General features: G+C 42.6%; 1 protein-coding gene across 3 annotated transcripts in view; it reads left to right on the top strand.

The window, feature by feature from the left end:
* Positions 1 to 5,362, top strand: part of LOC102690984 (leucine-rich repeat transmembrane neuronal protein 4-like) — a 36,825-nt gene extending 31,463 nt beyond the window's left edge. For 2 of the 3 annotated variants that reach the window (XM_015343753.2, XM_015343741.2), the window contains exon 3: positions 1,842 to 5,362. Coding sequence is in view for 1 of the 3 variants with exons in the window: in XM_015343741.2 (XP_015199227.2) it covers positions 1,842 to 1,907 (66 nt within the window). In the remaining 2 variants the exon portion in view is untranslated. The remainder of the gene's footprint in view (positions 1 to 1,841) is intronic. The other variant, XR_001478093.2, reaches the window with a different exon arrangement.
* Positions 5,363 to 21,229: the final 15,867 nt, after the last annotated feature.

A 21,229-nucleotide genomic window follows, 5' to 3' on the forward strand; every position in this document is an offset into this window, starting at 1 on the left:
GATAATTAGTAGCTAACATAGAATGTCAGCCACGTGTTTCTTGAAAAAAGTCAGGGTATTAGCTTAGATAACATAGCTGGATAGTTTCTCCCACCCTCTCACAACCCCTTGTGTAAAAAAGTGCACTCTGTGCTCAGTGTTAAATGGACTTTGTCGTAGTTCCCACATGTGTCCTCTGGTTCATATTTAACTGTTGATTCGGAAGAAGTGCACAAGGTTGGCTTTGTTCACAACTTTGAGGATTTTGAATTCTTAATTCAGGAATCAAGGGACTAGTCCTCTGAATTGTTTTAAACATAAAAAACTTTTATACATTAAGTGGTATGATGGGCATACAGCAAAGAGGAGATTATTGAGCCCATCTTGATCAAGAGGATGCCATAGCATCATAGATACCAGAACCTATTTATGCTGTTTTGTTCTTTTGAAGGTTACATGGCCACTTTTAGGTTGTTCTATCCACTTACTGTATATATTTTTGTTAAGTAGTGTCTCCTAGGGTATGTCCTGAGTCAGCTTTCACTTCATTGTCATTTTGGTGCAGGAGGAGTCCAGTATGCAAAAAGTAAATTCTTGTCTTTCCAGAGTACTTTACTTCCCAGCTGCAGATAATCTAAAAGGGAGCCAAACAGACATGTAAACTTGGAGTCCATCCATTTTTTCTTTCTATAAAAGGCAAAACACAATGCAAGCTGATGTTGTAGTAAGAACTCCAGATGAGTCTTATGTATATTTATATATTTGGCTACAATATGTGTGGGAAACACTGAAAAATGTCCCATTGTACTTAACATTCACATCCTGGCAAACAGATTAAACTTGTCATAATTGAGGTTTGGACTGCTGTGGGTACTGTAACTCTAATATACTAAATACATTATGACCATGCAGTAAAGGAAATACAAAATTTGAACTATTAAACTTAAGAGATCTACATGTATTTGGTAATATGGAAAGAGCACACATCTTAAACAAACAAAATTCTGAAACATAGCGCACACAGTAAGCAAGGTAATCCTTTTAACCCTTTGCGTGTTATGGTATGTGGAGCTGAAATCACCATCTTCACTTCATTTTATCCATTTTCAGTGTTTTAAACATTCAAATGCCATGCACCCATCCATTTTCTAACTACTTTATCCATTATAGGGTCATGAATATACTCGGTGGTCTGACTATCACTTATGATATTTGGGATGTACAGTATGAAGTTGCATGGCTTATATTTACTTTCTGACTGAGCTGAACACTAATTGCCCTGATGATAAGATAATACACATTGAAAAAAGAGCAGTTACTTTTATGAGTACTAATGAGCTTGAGTCGAACAACAACAAACAGCCTCTATGGCAAAATTGTGGGTTTTTTTTTTCAAAGTGACTTTCTGACCAAGGTGGTTTTAACAGAATTAAACATTTTTTTGAAATTGCATCTGCCCAAATTTAATTAGCATACAAATGAACTAAATGCACATTGAAACATCACAGTGTCCTTATTCTGTTTCCTTTTATTCAGCCTCCTCTAACTTTAATGGGAGAACCTTTGCCTTACATCTAGACTAAAATGCACATTCAGGACAATTGTACTTAATAAATTGTATCTATCAATAATTACTGTGAAATAAGACTGCAGTGAACTGCATATAAGTTCACACAAGGTAATATTTATAATAATGCAGTTTTCTTTGTTTTCAAGACATGTAGCAGAAATGCTAAATGTTAGGTAGCTGCAATTAACTCAGTTAACAATATATGATTGTTGGCATAACTGTCAGAGCATCAACTTAAACAAAATAAATGTTATTCTCACCTTGGTTTTTTCTTTTTTTCTTCCTCCTTCAGAATGAATATTCTTATCCCAGGCCGCTACCAGGAGCTTGGTTTGGAGACATACCCACATTACATTGAGAGGGATGACAGTTTACCAGCAGGGTTGACAGCAATCCAAGATTCACACATACACCTCCAGTATCCCATTACCTTCTGTGCTGGCACTCACCGATATCTGAGCTCTTTGTGGTGAAGGTATGGAAGCCAACAGACTCAAGACTAGAGATTCAAACATGGACCATTTATTTGAGGCTCTGGTCTACCTGCTTGATTGGCAAAAGGTTGTCATGTTGAATTTCCGTGCACGTGTTTGAGGATAACCACTCATTAAAGAACAAAAGACTATTTACACAATGGCAGCTCAAAAAATTTAATCTCAATTCTAGTATCCTCCATTCATGCAGACGCATGTTCTCTGGTTTCCCATGACTGCTGAAGTACAATAAATCCTTGGTTTTAGCTCAAGTTGGTGTGAACTACCTATTTTTTCCTTGCGTTCCAGGTGTCACGCCTAAGGACTCAGGAAAGCCATGAAAATTCCAAGTCCTCTTTCACCTGGTGCTTACTAAATGAACCATGAGCACTGGTCACAGGAATCCCAACACAGGAGGTGATAGGATGTTGAGATTTTGCAGCAGCTGTCACAAGAAATGCAAAGCATGCAGTGGATCTCAATTTAAATAATTATACAAGATACAGGATGAATCACCTAGATGTAGTTCATCATTTGGTTTAAGTGCATTAAATATTTTCCAGTCCAGGAGGAAGTTCCAAGTACATCATGCTATACCTACAGTTGTATGCTGAACCTACAGTGATTTGCTGAAAGGCCTTGGACGTGTAGACATCCTTCACTGAGAGATTCCAACTTGCAGCAGAAGACAGGGAAGACAAAGATGATTTAATTTCACCTCTAAATGATTCATTAGCAAGATCACCACAATGCAAGGAATCACAGTGACTCCAAAAAGTGACAACCCACTAAGGAACTGATGGTTGTGGTTTTGTCTCATCGCCAAATGCCAACCACCTTCCTTATGCTTATCTTTGCATTCACATATTAGAATTTGTTCTGCAGATCTCTATGGATTCCTACTGCCCTGATTAGGATGACAGACCGATGGCACCGGAGGAGTAGAATATCAGAACTGTTTTTTTTCTGTATCCAATAAAGCATTTTGCAACTGGCATTGAAGATATCACATATGGATAAAAAAATGTCAATATCAGACGAGTATTTGGTTATACTTAATCATATTTTACATTTTAGGCACAGATAAGCTAAGATGCAAATTGGGGAAGGTTACTGCTGCTTTAATGTAATCCTCAGTTTAACAGCCATGCAGAAACATTAACTAGCCAGGGATAAGGCTACTTTCATCAGAGATTTTATATTTTTATAAGGTTCTCAGAATTTATGAAAATGTGGTTGAGTCAGAGGGGCTTAAGTGCATGAACAGACCATGTGCAAAAGAAAGAGATTATATTTGGCACCTTATCCAGCTTTTTGTTGAGCTTGTACAATATTCACATGCACCAATGTGTGTGGTGTTGTTTTGTGTTGTGCACTAACGTCAAACTGTAATGTTGGGATTATTATAGGATGGAAGACCACACTCACCTCTTGATCTTCTCTGCAAATGATTTTCAATGGATCTCAAGCCCTGGAAAGCTCTACATTTAAAAGAAGCAATCTGTTTTACCATCCTTCCATTTTTCTGTAAGTGAAGTCAGAAAGTGCCTCATCCTGAGGTGGTATTCTCACTTACATAATTTCATAAACGTATTGTGAGCTACAAGCTTGCTCATAAATATTGCTTTCAATACTAAGAACGTTAAACAGTAATGACCGTTTTTCATACTGCTAATCAAGTTGTGGATATTTTTTAATAAAATGTATCAATGGTTATGAAAACAGTTGTGTTTGTAGAACAAAAAATCTAAAAAGCAATGGAAGCAAATACAAAATGATTTTTTAAAATATGTATTGATAATTTATTGTTTTTAATAAGGTATTCTTCCAAAATGAAAACTTTCTGAAGCATGATTACATTTTCTCACTTTATCCCACCATTCTTTTCAGAAACAATGAGGGATATATCCAAATAATGCATAACATGAGCTGTCTCACTTCACAAATCAATGAGTACTACATACAAAATTTAAAATAATATATGAATTACATATTGTATAATTAAATTACAGCAATAAACATCTATTAATCCAGGACCTTCATTTTTATATTTTTAGGTAATTTAATACTATATTATTTTTTTATCTGGAGGCCACATTCAGTCCATCTAATAATTACAAATTACAAACCCTGCGCCTGATGGTTGGTTTTGTGTTCTAGAGATTTCTTGATTCTCCCCAGAAATGACTCCTTTTTAGTTCAATTAGTTCTGTAACAAATTAAATTCATGGTGTATTAACACATAGCCCGTTGTTACAACACTCATGCCTCCCCAGAAGAAATGTAGATAACCTACAGTATATGCATCTTCCAGTGTGCAACAATAGCACAAACTGATGACCTCAAGCAGATGGAACACTGACAAAGCTCTCTCTATTAACACTGCAGTCAACCTTCAGTCACAAGGAGAGCCTTGCCAGCTTCAGTCTCAGCTCAACTAATTTTGTTCTCCTGTGGAATGCCAGTCACAGTCAGCTAATGTTACAGCCCAGCTACAACTTGTGATCTGTAGTCCATAGAACATGATTTATATTCAGAATAAAGGCCTTTTGCAATATTGGCATGTGGAACAAGCATCATTTGAATTAATAATGCACCTGTTTGCTTCAGATTCCTCTACAGAAAATGGTGATGTGTCTGTTCTTTCCATATGCATTATTTAAAAGGAAGTGGTATTAAAATATTTTTGCTTAACATGCTTAAAGGCAGGATGGAAGATCTATAATTCAAATATAGTGGGTAAGTCCCACAGCAGAGCCCACAGACCCACTCAACAGAGTGTTCTTTGTTAGTTGTTCACCATAACAGTCACCTATGCAGAGCTTTCCTAAGTATTTTGGTAGTTTGGCAAATATCAAGCAGGGAAGAACTTGAAAAGGCCAGGTAACATGAAACGTCTCTGAAATATATGACTGAGACTGAAATTGATTTGTGCTGAACAAAAGGCTGCCAGGCTTCTGACTTTGTTTATGTTCTCCCCAAACATGTCAATAGTAAGGTACAAAAAGTGAACTCTTGGGTTTTGATTTCCATTGGCAAACATATTAATCCTAGTAAAGGTTAGGGATGTGCAAATTGTGTATATATATATATTTCTGAGGATGCAAGGAAAGCTAGTCTGGAATATGAAGTAGTGATTAGATCAGCGACAGTGTAACGGGAAGGTTGTGGATTCAAATTCTGGGTGTGGGACTGCTGTTCTGTGCATGGTAATTTACTCATGTTGCTTAATGAAAATACACAACTATTTATAAATATATGGGTACAAAATGTAAGACACGGGTACAAAATGTAAAACACATTGGGTACATATCAGCCAAATAAATGGATAATTATTGAATTGCGTTGCAGTTCATATACTGTATATGTTTCATTACAGAATTATATGAAATTCATAATGGTGGCAGATAATTTAACATTTCAAGGATGCTATCTAAAGGATTACACTGCAAAACACTAGAATCATTGTGGTACCAGTAAGACTGAAACCATCAAGATGTTATAGTCCTGATCTCAAGTGTTAGATTATGCCTCATGCAGATTGTCCAATTTATGGAATCATCTTTGTGATGGAATGGGAATATTAAACTCGACTTCAATTTAAATGTATTGTTAGCTCATGTAGTGATTTCTTCTCATTCCTCTCTGTTGGAAGATGAACATTTTGTTTGCAACCCATTTCTTCTTATCTTGCAGATTTCCATCCAAGTGGTGAGACTGTTTTCTGCAGAGTAGCAATGTAAACCAAACATACAGTGAACTCAATTATCCTTCGTCAGTACAAATACAACAAAAAATAATGCTTCCTTTATTCTGGAGAGGCTGGTGAGATTTTAAATGTGCAGAATTTGACACTGAAAATTGATACGACCAATAAGCATATTGGATTATAAGAGGTGTTTTTGTTTTTTATTTGAAAAGTTAAAATGACATATACAAGCATGTATGGCATATACAAGGAATTGCGAGCGGTATCAAATTGTCGTCATAATAACAGTCTCGTCCAATTAATAAAATAGTAGCAGCCCCAACAGGCAAGGCTAAACCCCATATGCTTTTTTTTCTGTTGAAATTCCTCCTGACTTTTTGTCTCACTTCAATTTATAGCAAATCAGTTTTGTATTTCTTATTATCTCCAGGCAGGATTAGAGATTACAGCATTTTAGATGCAGAAGTGGTGTTCATTAAAGGACTAAAGCTACGTATGGTACAACACAAATTACTCAGCATCAGAACACCTGCGGTTGACAAAGTTGACAAATGGGAATGGCATGGGAGGTCGGCATGGACCGTATCTGTCTTGTCAGCAGAGCACCGCGAGGGCAGCCTTGATGTGGAGGGACTCGGCTCTTCATGGACTTGCTGTCTCTGCAAGTCTCATCAGAAGAGGCTTGGCAAGGATGAGAACATCCTCCAAGGCTATTAGAGCCTAATGTGGTGTTGAAAGTGACAGGATCACTAAAGGGCCAGAACACTGAGAGAGAGAGAACAAAGGGAGAGAGAGTACTGCTGAGGAGCAAAGACAGAAAATGAGGATAGTTTGTAAATGCTGAAAGGATCTCAGAGGAAGTTTGTATGCCATTACAATACATTAGATTGTTCAACTGCTTAGTAACAGAAAAAAACAAGGGTTTTTTGGCTTAAGTGAGTCTTAAATTCAGATTGTTTTTATCTAGCTCACTGGGTATCTAGATCCTTCACAAACAAACTCACCTTCACAAAGCTGTTTGGAAAACCTGTATCTTCACATCCTTCTGGGAGATTCTCCAACTGCTTGTGATGTTGATGGCAACACAACAAACACGGTAATGACTGCAATCAGAGGTCAGGTAATGGCAACTCTTCTTGGAAAGATCATTCATTGAAGTACGTCAGCTTCAACAGGTTCTTGTATCAACTGAATTTTACTTGAACCATTTAAGCATTGTCATTCTTTAAAGGACTTAGATGATAACTACAAATATTACTGCGAAGGATATTGGGATAAATTTGTCTTTTGCATCAAGACTTCTTTTGCTGGGTTGGTTGCAAAGTCAAAGTTCAGAGTAAAGCAAGTTAAGGTTGTTATTCACCATAGTCTAAACCCTTAATGGATGGCAGTGAGGGTGTAATATTGGGATTGGCGAAACTAAAGGAATCAGGCAAAGCAATCTACTTTGTCAAAACATTGCACATACTGTAGAATGACATTTTGTCCGCAATATCTGGGCCACGCTCCAAATGCCTCTGTCCGAAATTTTTACACTAATTAAGTTTTTTCCCCTGCCGGCAATCATCTGACTAGAAACTAACACGCAATAAGGGGCATTGGGTACAGTTTAAATTCTGTCTATTTTGATAAAAAAGGAATGCAAATAAATTCATGTTCATGGATGAATAAAACATTATGTCAATCTCCTCACCAGCCCCCACCACCCACTTTTCCACCCCCATGAAAATCCAAAGGGAAAGCTGACAAAAGCTTTTCGATCAACATGCTGTAATTGGGCGGCTGTGATTAAATTCATTTCATGGAGATATGGGTGTTTATCTACTGTGACCAGAATCGTTCTATCTAATAATCATCTTCTGGTGTGGGCTGTGTTTTGGCCACAATCCAACTACCCTGGCATTTACAGCTCAGCCATGAGACTTTTCCAAAGCTGTTGCTGAACACATGCAACATGTAATCAGCAAAATTAGGCAGGCACATTGCATTACCAGCAGCTATTTAAAATTCTATACAGCCTGTTTGATCTGTCTGCACAGAAAGAAGAAAGTAACAGATGAAACTTTTTATTACTGCATTATTTTGAACACATTCATGATTCTGTAGATATGTGAACATACTGTATAGTACTGATGAGGCGGAAAAGTGATATACATTTTTTAAGATAAGGTAAGTAAGGTAACAAGCTTGTAACATCTAGCAAGTAGTGAGCACCTTTTTATAATACTGTGCAGCTTGTAAAAGTTAAAAGAAACTATTGTGGAACGTTTTAACTGCTCTTTTCCTCTCCAGCGCAAATGGTCAGATTAAATTTCATCTTAATCATCCACAATTATGGATGCTGCAATTTTGAGTGCTGCAGAGATGTACTGTAAATGATTTGTGGACTCCTTTTGGAAACGCCAATCTTTGTTTCCAAGTAATCTCCCTCCAGTTAGTGCATTTAGATCATATGCCAATATTTCTCAAGCTTTTTCATCTCATGGAATGCTTACAAAAATCTAAACATTTGGAGACATCCTCATACATTACACTGGCCTAAGAGCATTGGTATTACATTATAAACAAAATGTATTTTGTAGTTCTTAAACTGTGTTTGTTTCAAAGTGCATATAATAGTTGCCGTATCCTAGCAGGGACAGAAGACAGTGAAATATGGATCTCTTGCTCAGCCGCTCTAAAACATTCTCTATTACTGTATTTTTATGTGATCAAACTTGAAAAACTTAACTTCACATCATAGGCAATTCCCGCATGAACAGTCTTAGAGTGTTGCCTCTGTCTCCTGTGTATACAGCAAATGTGCAACACAACCCTTAGGTTACTCCACAAGTTTACTCTATGTGTGAAGTGTAATGTGATGCATCCCAAAACTTAGAACTCAGTTTCAGATTTCAGCCTTGGTGGCAGTCAGAAAGTCACCATGTTTGAAGTCTACATTCCAAACAATTCCACTGCCGGATTTCTGCATAACTAGTGCTCAATCATAACTAAGGGTGACCGTACCCGAATCCACCTCTTTTTTATTTTAGTATCCTTATCTTAGCAATTCCCTCTGTACAGTTCACTTCACTTTTGGTCTACAGAAACAATAGGAGAAGAGCCAAATTGCTATTTTTTTTTTAGTTTAGTAGCTACAGTAAGTTAATGGAAAATTGAACCTAGCTGGTTCTTAAAAAACTACAGCTTGGGTCTCAATAACTTGGCTGAGAAGCCTGTTCAGGATGTGATCAACTTTTGATGTCCTCTGGTTAGACTCTTTCTACAGTATAATCATAAGGATTTTATATACTTACAGTGTAGATCAAATCTTGTCTCAAACTCCTTTATTCTGCAGTATACCAAATAGATTTATAACTCTTAAACTATCTGTTTCTGTAATAATTCCCTGAAACCAAAAGTCATTCTCGCTGCTCTCCTTTGAACTCTTTCTAAGGCTATAATATCCTTTCTGTATTGTGGTGACGAAGCTAAAACAATATTGTAAATAAGGCTGAGCTAGTGCATTATAAAGCTTAAAAATAATTTCCCTGGATTCAAATGTCATACTTTGTGCTATACATCAAGCAAGCATTGCTTGCTTGAGAATATAAGTTTTATGAGGAAGGACAATATTAAAAATCTTTCTGAAAATTTAAATTTAATGACAGGCATTAAAATGCAACAGATCATTATTGGAGCCTACAGCATTTACTGTATTTTTAATGATTGTTGGTATATTACATGCCATATGCTTCAGTGTTATCTAATGCCTTTGAAAATTCTAGCATTTATCACCTTCGCTACACACTTGTCTGATCTCATCAGTAAGTTACTTGGTCCCACGTTGGTCTTTAGTGGACTACGCCATCCACCTATTGCTAAGTACTTACTATAGAACTTTTATTTTCGATTTAAACCATTATTTACCGTAATCCTTATCCTTCTTTCCTTCGTTCTGTAACTTGCAGTTTGTTTTTGATAAAATGCACTGTACCATACCACTACCGATTCATATTGTGCCGTGCTTTCCAGATCAAACTTTATATCCATCTGCATCATTCTTCCAAGCCATATTTTAGCTACCCTTAAGTTATAGTTCTATGTTAATGTGGTAACTTTGACTTCCATCCATGAATTTTCTAACTATCCAATTCAAGGTTACAGGAGAGCTGAAGCCTATCCCACAAAGCAACAGGATACAGTCTGGACTGGATGCAAGACCATTGTTGTGTAGACACAAGGACAAAAACATGTACACACCAGGGCCAATTTTCCCAGATCCAGTTACCCTATCAGTATGTCTTTGGGATGTAGGAGGAAACAAGTGCACCCAGAGGAAACTCACATGAACCTGTGGAGGACATAGAAACTACCCCATGCAGATATTGTCATAGGAATTGAATCCTGGGCCCCAACACTCCTCCCAGCATTGACTTCTCATAGATTTTATTCTTTACACTTCTAGATATCTGTTGAGTTACAGTATAAGCATTTAAAAATGTAAGAGGTTTTTTTTAGTTATGCCATGGGTTCTCCTGATTCCAGTGCTCACTGCCTTCTGGTTTCCTGGATTAAATTGTTACGGATTCGGTAAGAGAAACCGGAACCAGTGAATGAACCCACTTGCAGGAGCTGACAAAGCCTAGCCGTGATCCAAAGAAAGACGTAGTCGAAGGAACGAGCCGAGAGTCCAGGGGAAGCCAGAGATCCAAAAGGGAACGAGTTACCGAAGCCAAAGCGTGATCCGAAACCGTAGACAATAGAGCAATCCGATAGTCCAGGAGAAGCCAGAGATCCAAAACAGAGCGTGAGTAACGAAGCCAAGCTGTGATCCGAAAAACCGTCGTCAAAAGGGGAAAAAAACGTAAACCGAAAACCAAGAAGGACACAAGGTAGAAGAAGGAGTAGCGCAACCAGGAAGCTCGAAAGGAAAACCAATACTAAGCAAGGAGGTAGGGAAAGACAGGTGTTTCAGTAGGATGAGACGGGGGTGTGGTGGTGAAAAGGAAAACTGATAGGTAAACTGATGGAGTAAGGCTACGCCTACTTCTGCCTCTTCCGTTGCCGGGAGGCAGGGATTGTAACATTACCCCCCCCTCTACAGGCGGCTCCTGACGCCCTAGCGGGACGATCCGGGAAGTTGAGGTGGAAGTCTTGGATGAGGTTGGGATCCAGAATATCCTTCTCCGGAACCCACGAACGCTCCTCCGGACCGTAGCCTTCCCAATCGACTAGATATTGCAGAGATCCATGAGACCATCAGGAATCCAGGATTTTATTGACAGTGTAAGCAGGGAGTCCATCAATTACTCAAGGCGGTGGGGGTTTTTGTTGCTGTTTAGACAGGGTGGATCTGTGAAAGGGCTTAAGGAGGGAAACATGGAAAGTAGGGTGGATCCGCAGGGTGGGAGGCAAGGCCAGTCGGTAAGTCACAGGGGTGATCTGGGCGAGGACACGAAAAGGACCAATGTACCTGGGAGCAAGCTTGCCAGAAGGTTGCTTTAGAGGAAGGTTACGGGTAGACAACCAAACAAACTGACCACGTCGAAATCTGGGTGGGATTCGACGGCGCCGATCAGTCACCTTCTTCTGCTGAGCTGCGGTGCGAAGAAGGGTGGCTTTGGCCTTCCTCCAGAAGGTCTGCAGGTTTGTGATATAGTCCTGAACCGATGGGACCTCTGTGTCGGGATGGGAGTCTGGGATAAGAGGAGGCTGATAACCTAAGGCACACTTAAAGGGAGACATGCCAGTAGATGTGGTATACAATGAATACTCTGCCCATGGAAGCAAGGACACCCAATTATCATGGGTAGAGGAGATATAGGTCCAAAAGTAGGTCAGCAGTTCCTGATTCATGCGTTCCGTCTGACCGTTGGCCTGAGGGTGATAAGCTGAAGTAAGTGAAACTGAAGCGCCCAGCGACTTACAGAAGGCCTTCCAAAATCGGGAGACAAACTGAGGGCCCCTATCTGAAACAATATCTTTAGGGATGCCATGCAGTCGGAAGATATGCAGTACGAACAATTCTGCTAGTTCTCGAGCTGTAGGTAAAGATGGCAGGGGAATAAAATGAGCAGATTTGGAGAATCGGTCTACCACTACCATAATAGTCGTGTGTCTATGGCTAGGTGGAAGGTCAGTAATAAAATCAACTGAGAGGTGGGTCCAGGGACGGTCAGGGATGGGTAAGGGTTGAAGAAGGCCTGCCGCCCTCATCCGGGAAGACATCATTTGTGAACAGATAGAGCAGGCCTGGACATACTCCTTGACATCCTTGGCCATAGTTGGCCACCAGAAGTCTCTGGAGATGAAATCCAAGGTACGCTGGAATCCAGGGTATCCAGCGAAACGGGAGTCATGTCCCCATTGTAAAACTGCCGATCTGACTGGATTAGAGACAAATCATTTGTCCTGGGGGCACTGAGGAGGTACCGTCTGTCCTACCAAGGCTCGTCGAACAATTACCTCAATGTCCCATCTTACAGCTGCCAGGAACTTACCAGAAGGGATGATGGGTTCAGGAATCAATTCGGCCTCAGGAGGGTCGTGGATCCGTGAGAGAGCGTCTGCTTTGAAGTTCTTAGAACCTGGAGTGTAGGTGATAAAGAAATTAAACCTGGTAAAAAAAAGGGACCACCTAGCCTGGCGAGGACAAAGACGTTTGGCCGATTGCAGATACTCCAGGTGTTTGTGATCAGTGTAAATCAAAAATGGGTGATGAGCACCCTCTAACCAGTGCCTCCATTCCTCCAATGCTAGCTTAATGGCCAAGACCTCACGGTTACCAACGTCATAGTTCATCTGTGCAGGGGATAACTTCTTAGAGAAGAAGGCACAGGGGTGAAGAATCTGTTTTTCTCCATGACGTTGAGAGAGAACAGCACCCACACCATGGCCAGAAGCATCCACTTTGACCACAAAAGGCAAAGTAGGATCAGGGTGTTTTAGGATGGGGGCTGTTGTGAATAGGTGTTTCAGGCGCTGAAATGCTTCTTCTGCTTGAGGGGTCCATTTACCTTGTCTTGGTCCTTTTCGAGTTAAAGAGGTTATTGGAGTGACCACCGAGCTGAAGTTTCGAATAAACTTCCTGTAAAAGTTAGCAAAGCCGAGAAATCGTTGTATGTGTTTGAGATTCTTGGGTGTGGGCCAATCAGTAATCGCAGAGACTTTACTCGAATCCATTTCCACCCCCTCTGGAGAGATGACGTAACCTAAAAAATGAATCTTCGAAGCATGGAAGGTGCACTTCTCCAGTTTGACATAAAGTTTATTCTTAATGAGCCGGGAGAGTACTTCTCTGACATGGAGAACATGATCCTGGAAGGAATTAGAAAAAATTAGAATGTCATCTAAATAAACCAAGACAAATCTCTGTAGGAGATCACGAAAAATGTCATTAATAAAAGACTGAAACACTGCTTAACCAAACCAAAAGGCATGACCAAATATTCGTAATGTCCATGGGTTGTCATGAATGCCGTCTTCCACTCATCCCCTTCCCGAATGCGGATTAGATTATAGATTAGATTATAGGCCCCTCGTAAATCCAGTTTGGTGAAGATCTTGGCCCCATGCACAGACTCAAGTGCTGCTGGAATTAGAGGCAAAGGGTACCAATTCTTGATTGTGATCTCGTTGAGGCCACGATAGTCGATGCAGGGACGGAGCCCACCATCCTTCTTTTCCACAACAAAAAAACTGGCACATGTAGGTGAAGTGGATGGACGTATAAGTCCAGCCTTCAGAGAATCTTGTATGTAAACTTTCAGGGCCTCAGATTCAGAATTGGAGAGTGGAAAAATACGACCTTTAGGAGTGATAGTACCTGGCAAAAGGTCAATGGTACAATCATATGGTCGATGAGGTGGGAGGGCCAAGGCCTCCTGCTCATTAAATGCTTCCTGTAGATCAGAATATTGAGGGGGTATGGTAGGAACACCAGAAGGGGACGTCGCCGTGAGTGCAATTCTTACGGGCAGATGACAGCAATTTCTAATACATGTGGGTCCCCAAGCTAAAATTTCTTTACGGGACCAAAAAATGTTAGGGTCATGCTGTTGTAGCCAAGGAAAGCCTAGTACAAGGGGATCTGTTGGGGTCTCAAGGAGATAAAACCAGATGTCTTCCACATGGGTGGCAGCCAATCTGCAAGCTAACAATTTCAGTTTGCCACCTAATAAGTCCTGGAGATACTGGGGGAACCATCAATAGATTGAACACGAAGAGGTGGAGTCACCAGGGTCAAGGGTAAGTTCCAAGTTCGAGCGATGGAGGTGTCTATAAAGTTTCCTGCTGCCCCTGAGTCAATAAAAGCAAGAAGAGGTTTCCTTTTATTACCCCAGAACAGTGTAGATAGAATAGAAAATCCTGAGGAAAACTGAGGGGATTGAGTTATCTCACTCACCTTAGGATCTTGAGAAGGTGGGCGGCGCCTCAGGGATGAGTATGAAGCAGGGAAGTCAGCTTTAAAGTGTCCTAATTTCCCACAGTACATACAGCGACCCTCTCGTTGGCGTCTCTCTCGTTCTTCAGGGGTTAACCGGGTGCGGGCTATTTCCATAGGTTGTTCTGAGTCTAAATTTCTGGGGGGTGATGGCCGAGGAGCCTCTAGTATTGGTGTCCGAGATCTTTCAGTACTCCTTTGACGAATTCTGAGTTCTAATTCCAACACCTGGGCAATTACTTCCTCCAACGTTCTGCCCAATTGCGGCATATTTACCAGGTGGTCCTTTATTTCTTCACTAATTCCTTGACGGAAAAGAAAAATAAGGACCTCATCATTCCAGTGAGTCTCCGCTGCTGCTGCTCGAAAATCTATAGAATAATCTTGTGCAGACCGGTGGATGGAGGAGAGGCGGAAGGCAGAGTCTTGACCAACTAAGGAACGACAAAAAACCCCCTTAAATTTTCCTAAAAAGAGATCATAATCCTGAACTTCAGGAGCCCCGCGATCTAGCAGGGCAGTAGCCCATTCCAAAGCGCGGCCGGTTAACAGTGAAACTATGAAGGCGATCTTGTCCTGAGGAGAAAAAAAAGTTTCCAGATGGAGCCTGAAAACAAGCGCACACTGTACTAAGAAGCCCCGACATTTCGTAGGGTTGCCGTCAAACCTGTCAGGTGGAGTTAGTGGAAGAGGTCGAGGGGCAGGTGTAGGAGCAGGCGGGGGCGGTGCCGAAGCGGCAGTTCCAGCATTGCTTCCGCGATTGCCGGTGGGTGGCATTGCCAACAGGTGCGCGGAAATCTGTTGGACGGAAGCCTGTAGCTGGAGTAAGGCTTGCCAGTGCTCATCCAAAACCGAGCGAATCTCCTCTTGCTCCGCTAGGTCCATGTTAAGGGGCTCAGTATTCTGTTACGGATTCGGTAAGAGAAACCGAAACCAGTGAATGAACTCACTTGCAGGAGCTGACAAAGCCTAGCCGTGATCCAAAGAAAGCCGTAGTCGAAGGAACGAGCCGAGAGTCCAGGGGAAGCCAGAGATCCAAAAGGGAACGAGTTACCGAAGCCAAAGCGTGATCCGAAACCGTAGACAATAGAGCAATCCGATAGTCCAGGAGAAGCCAGAGATCCAAAACAGAGCGTGAGTAACGAAGCCAAGCTGTGATCCGAAAAACCGTCGTCAAAAGGGGAAAAAAACGTAAACCGAAAACCAAGAAGGACACAAGGTAGAAGAAGGAGTAGCGCAACCAGGAAGCTCGAAAGGAAAACCAATACTAAGCAAGGAGGTAGGGAAAGACAGGTGTTTCAGTAGGATGAGACGGGGGTGTGGTGGTGAAAAGGAAAACTGATAGGTAAACTGATGGAGTAAGGCTACGCCTACTTCTGCCTCTTCCGTTGCCGGGAGGCAGGGATTGTAACATTACCCCCCCCTCTACAGGCGGCTCCTGACGCCCTAGCGGGACGATCCGGGAAGTTGAGGTGGAAGTCTTGGATGAGGTTGGGATCCAGAATATCCTTCTCCGGAACCCACGAACGCTCCTCCGGACCGTAGCCTTCCCAATCGACTAGATATTGCAGAGATCCATGAGACCATCAGGAATCCAGGATTTTATTGACAGTGTAAGCAGGGAGTCCATCAATTACTCAAGGCGGTGGGGGTTTTTGTTGCTGTTTAGACAGGGTGGATCTGTGAAAGGGCTTAAGGAGGGAAACATGGAAAGTAGGGTGGATCCGCAGGGTGGGAGGCAAGGCCAGTCGGTAAGTCACAGGGGTGATCTGGGCGAGGACACGAAAAGGACCAATGTACCTGGGAGCAAGCTTGCCAGAAGGTTGCTTTAGAGGAAGGTTACGGGTAGACAACCAAACAAACTGACCACGTCGAAATCTGGGTGGGATTCGACGGCGCCGATCAGTCACCTTCTTCTGCTGAGCTGCGGTGCGAAGAAGGGTGGCTTTGGCCTTCCTCCAGAAGGTCTGCAGGTTTGTGATATAGTCCTGAACCGATGGGACCTCTGTGTCGGGATGGGAGTCTGGGATAAGAGGAGGCTGATAACCTAAGGCACACTTAAAGGGAGACATGCCAGTAGATGTGGTATACAATGAATACTCTGCCCATGGAAGCAAGGACACCCAATTATCATGGGTAGAGGAGATATAGGTCCAAAAGTAGGTCAGCAGTTCCTGATTCATGCGTTCCGTCTGACCGTTGGCCTGAGGGTGATAAGCTGAAGTAAGTGAAACTGAAGCGCCCAGCGACTTACAGAAGGCCTTCCAAAATCGGGAGACAAACTGAGGGCCCCTATCTGAAACAATATCTTTAGGGATGCCATGCAGTCGGAAGATATGCAGTACGAACAATTCTGCTAGTTCTCGAGCTGTAGGTAAAGATGGCAGGGGAATAAAATGAGCAGATTTGGAGAATCGGTCTACCACTACCATAATAGTCGTGTGTCTATGGCTAGGTGGAAGGTCAGTAATAAAATCAACTGAGAGGTGGGTCCAGGGACGGTCAGGGATGGGTAAGGGTTGAAGAAGGCCTGCCGCCCTCATCCGGGAAGACATCATTTGTGAACAGATAGAGCAGGCCTGGACATACTCCTTGACATCCTTGGCCATAGTTGGCCACCAGAAGTCTCTGGAGATGAAATCCAAGGTACGCTGGAATCCAGGGTATCCAGCGAAACGGGAGTCATGTCCCCATTGTAAAACTGCCGATCTGACTGGATTAGAGACAAATCATTTGTCCTGGGGGCACTGAGGAGGTACCGTCTGTCCTACCAAGGCTCGTCGAACAATTACCTCAATGTCCCATCTTACAGCTGCCAGGAACTTACCAGAAGGGATGATGGGTTCAGGAATCAATTCGGCCTCAGGAGGGTCGTGGATCCGTGAGAGAGCGTCTGCTTTGAAGTTCTTAGAACCTGGAGTGTAGGTGATAAAGAAATTAAACCTGGTAAAAAAAAGGGACCACCTAGCCTGGCGAGGACAAAGACGTTTGGCCGATTGCAGATACTCCAGGTGTTTGTGATCAGTGTAAATCAAAAATGGGTGATGAGCACCCTCTAACCAGTGCCTCCATTCCTCCAATGCTAGCTTAATGGCCAAGACCTCACGGTTACCAACGTCATAGTTCATCTGTGCAGGGGATAACTTCTTAGAGAAGAAGGCACAGGGGTGAAGAATCTGTTTTTCTCCATGACGTTGAGAGAGAACAGCACCCACACCATGGCCAGAAGCATCCACTTTGACCACAAAAGGCAAAGTAGGATCAGGGTGTTTTAGGATGGGGGCTGTTGTGAATAGGTGTTTCAGGCGCTGAAATGCTTCTTCTGCTTGAGGGGTCCATTTACCTTGTCTTGGTCCTTTTCGAGTTAAAGAGGTTATTGGAGTGACCACCGAGCTGAAGTTTCGAATAAACTTCCTGTAAAAGTTAGCAAAGCCGAGAAATCGTTGTATGTGTTTGAGATTCTTGGGTGTGGGCCAATCAGTAATCGCAGAGACTTTACTCGAATCCATTTCCACCCCCTCTGGAGAGATGACGTAACCTAAAAAATGAATCTTCGAAGCATGGAAGGTGCACTTCTCCAGTTTGACATAAAGTTTATTCTTAATGAGCCGGGAGAGTACTTCTCTGACATGGAGAACATGATCCTGGAAGGAATTAGAAAAAATTAGAATGTCATCTAAATAAACCAAGACAAATCTCTGTAGGAGATCACGAAAAATGTCATTAATAAAAGACTGAAACACTGCTTAACCAAACCAAAAGGCATGACCAAATATTCGTAATGTCCATGGGTTGTCATGAATGCCGTCTTCCACTCATCCCCTTCCCGAATGCGGATTAGATTATAGATTAGATTATAGGCCCCTCGTAAATCCAGTTTGGTGAAGATCTTGGCCCCATGCACAGACTCAAGTGCTGCTGGAATTAGAGGCAAAGGGTACCAATTCTTGATTGTGATCTCGTTGAGGCCACGATAGTCGATGCAGGGACGGAGCCCACCATCCTTCTTTTCCACAACAAAAAAACTGGCACATGTAGGTGAAGTGGATGGACGTATAAGTCCAGCCTTCAGAGAATCTTGTATGTAAACTTTCAGGGCCTCAGATTCAGAATTGGAGAGTGGAAAAATACGACCTTTAGGAGTGATAGTACCTGGCAAAAGGTCAATGGTACAATCATATGGTCGATGAGGTGGGAGGGCCAAGGCCTCCTGCTCATTAAATGCTTCCTGTAGATCAGAATATTGAGGGGGTATGGTAGGAACACCAGAAGGGGACGTCGCCGTGAGTGCAATTCTTACGGGCAGATGACAGCAATTTCTAATACATGTGGGTCCCCAAGCTAAAATTTCTTTACGGGACCAAAAAATGTTAGGGTCATGCTGTTGTAGCCAAGGAAAGCCTAGTACAAGGGGATCTGTTGGGGTCTCAAGGAGATAAAACCAGATGTCTTCCACATGGGTGGCAGCCAATCTGCAAGCTAACAATTTCAGTTTGCCACCTAATAAGTCCTGGAGATACTGGGGGAACCATCAATAGATTGAACACGAAGAGGTGGAGTCACCAGGGTCAAGGGTAAGTTCCAAGTTCGAGCGATGGAGGTGTCTATAAAGTTTCCTGCTGCCCCTGAGTCAATAAAAGCAAGAAGAGGTTTCCTTTTATTACCCCAGAACAGTGTAGATAGAATAGAAAATCCTGAGGAAAACTGAGGGGATTGAGTTATCTCACTCACCTTAGGATCTTGAGAAGGTGGGCGGCGCCTCAGGGATGAGTATGAAGCAGGGAAGTCAGCTTTAAAGTGTCCTAATTTCCCACAGTACATACAGCGACCCTCTCGTTGGCGTCTCTCTCGTTCTTCAGGGGTTAACCGGGTGCGGGCTATTTCCATAGGTTGTTCTGAGTCTAAATTTCTGGGGGGTGATGGCCGAGGAGCCTCTAGTATTGGTGTCCGAGATCTTTCAGTACTCCTTTGACGAATTCTGAGTTCTAATTCCAACACCTGGGCAATTACTTCCTCCAACGTTCTGCCCAATTGCGGCATATTTACCAGGTGGTCCTTTATTTCTTCACTAATTCCTTGACGGAAAAGAAAAATAAGGACCTCATCATTCCAGTGAGTCTCCGCTGCTGCTGCTCGAAAATCTATAGAATAATCTTGTGCAGACCGGTGGATGGAGGAGAGGCGGAAGGCAGAGTCTTGACCAACTAAGGAACGACAAAAAACCCCCTTAAATTTTCCTAAAAAGAGATCATAATCCTGAACTTCAGGAGCCCCGCGATCTAGCAGGGCAGTAGCCCATTCCAAAGCGCGGCCGGTTAACAGTGAAACTATGAAGGCGATCTTGTCCTGAGGAGAAAAAAAAGTTTCCAGATGGAGCCTGAAAACAAGCGCACACTGTACTAAGAAGCCCCGACATTTCGTAGGGTTGCCGTCAAACCTGTCAGGTGGAGTTAGTGGAAGAGGTCGAGGGGCAGGTGTAGGAGCAGGCGGGGGCGGTGCCGAAGCGGCAGTTCCAGCATTGCTTCCGCGATTGCCGGTGGGTGGCATTGCCAACAGGTGCGCGGAAATCTGTTGGACGGAAGCCTGTAGCTGGAGTAAGGCTTGCCAGTGCTCATCCAAAACCGAGCGAATCTCCTCTTGCTCCGCTAGGTCCATGTTAAGGGGCTCAGTATTCTGTTACGGATTCGGTAAGAGAAACCGAAACCAGTGAATGAACTCACTTGCAGGAGCTGACAAAGCCTAGCCGTGATCCAAAGAAAGCCGTAGTCGAAGGAACGAGCCAAGAGTCCAGGGGAAGCCAGAGATCCAAAAGGGAACGAGTTACCGAAGCCAAAGCGTGATCCGAAACCATAGACAATAGAGCAAGTAGATAGTCCAGGGGAAGCCAGAGATCCAAAACAGAGCGTGAGTAACGAAGCCAAGCCCTGATCCGAAAAACCGTCCTCAAAAGGGGAAAAAAACGTAAACCGAAAACCAAGAAGGACACAAGGTAGAAGTAGGAGTAGCGCAACCAGGAAGCTCGAAAGGAAAACCAATACTGAGCAAGGAGGTAGAGAAAGACAGGTGTTTCAGTAGGATGAGACGGGGGTGTGGTGGTGAATAGGAAAACTGATAGGTAAACTGATGGAGTAAGGCTACGCCTACTTCTGCCTCTTCCGTTGCCGGGAGGCAGGGATCGTAACATAAATACTCTTCAGCTAATAAGTAATCTATGCATACACTTGTCCAGTGCCCCTCTAGGTAAAGTGCTAACCGTAATTATTTTACATATCCCATCTGTTCCAAAATAATCCCATTTCTTTAGCTACCTAGTGTGAATCTCTCTTCTCTTCACCAAACATTTAGCTATGTGTTAAATCTCCATATTTCCTCTTGATTCCCTAGTCTTGCATGTGGCACAGGCAGTATTCCTGAGAAGACCATGTAGCCTTTGTATTCATAAGTTTACAAACTGAATTCTTAAATTTTTCCTACAGAATCATCTGTCTGCCTTTCTCTTTGCCATTTATTCCAACATGGATCATGACAACTGGATCCAGCCCAGCTGTGGCCAGGAATGTGTCCACTTGCTCAAGGAGGTCTGCAACCTGGGCATGAGGCAGCCAACACATGATATGAATGAAATACTGCTTGTGCATAGATCTATTGCTCTAATAATTAAATAATCAAATAAAGTCCCATACAATCATCATGTAAATCAATACACATTCATATCCCCATGGGTGGGCTCTAGGCTGCATAGGTCCTGTCAGTCCTCCCTTCTACCAGTGACCAGGTCTCCAGTAAGGCCTGGAAGTTATCAAACTTGACAAGCTCAGGAATGCACTCTGGAATCCTTTCCTGCAGCTGCAGTCTACAGTTATCCAGCTATCTCCTGTTTTCTGCCCCACCCAGCTTATCTCTCCCATGTTTAACTGGTGTAGTGTGCACACAATCTCCCTTAAGGGCTTGTCAACTTGTCACTTGTCCACTTTCCATCCTGGGTATGAGTCAGCCACATTTACATAGCAGTGGAGCTCAACATGCTCAGTCCGAAGCCCAAGTCATGAGATCTTAGAGCACTAGGTGCTCAA

The sequence above is a fragment of the Lepisosteus oculatus genome, chromosome 2, assembly GCF_040954835.1.
Source record: "Lepisosteus oculatus isolate fLepOcu1 chromosome 2, fLepOcu1.hap2, whole genome shotgun sequence".
NCBI lineage: Eukaryota > Metazoa > Chordata > Actinopteri > Semionotiformes > Lepisosteidae > Lepisosteus > Lepisosteus oculatus.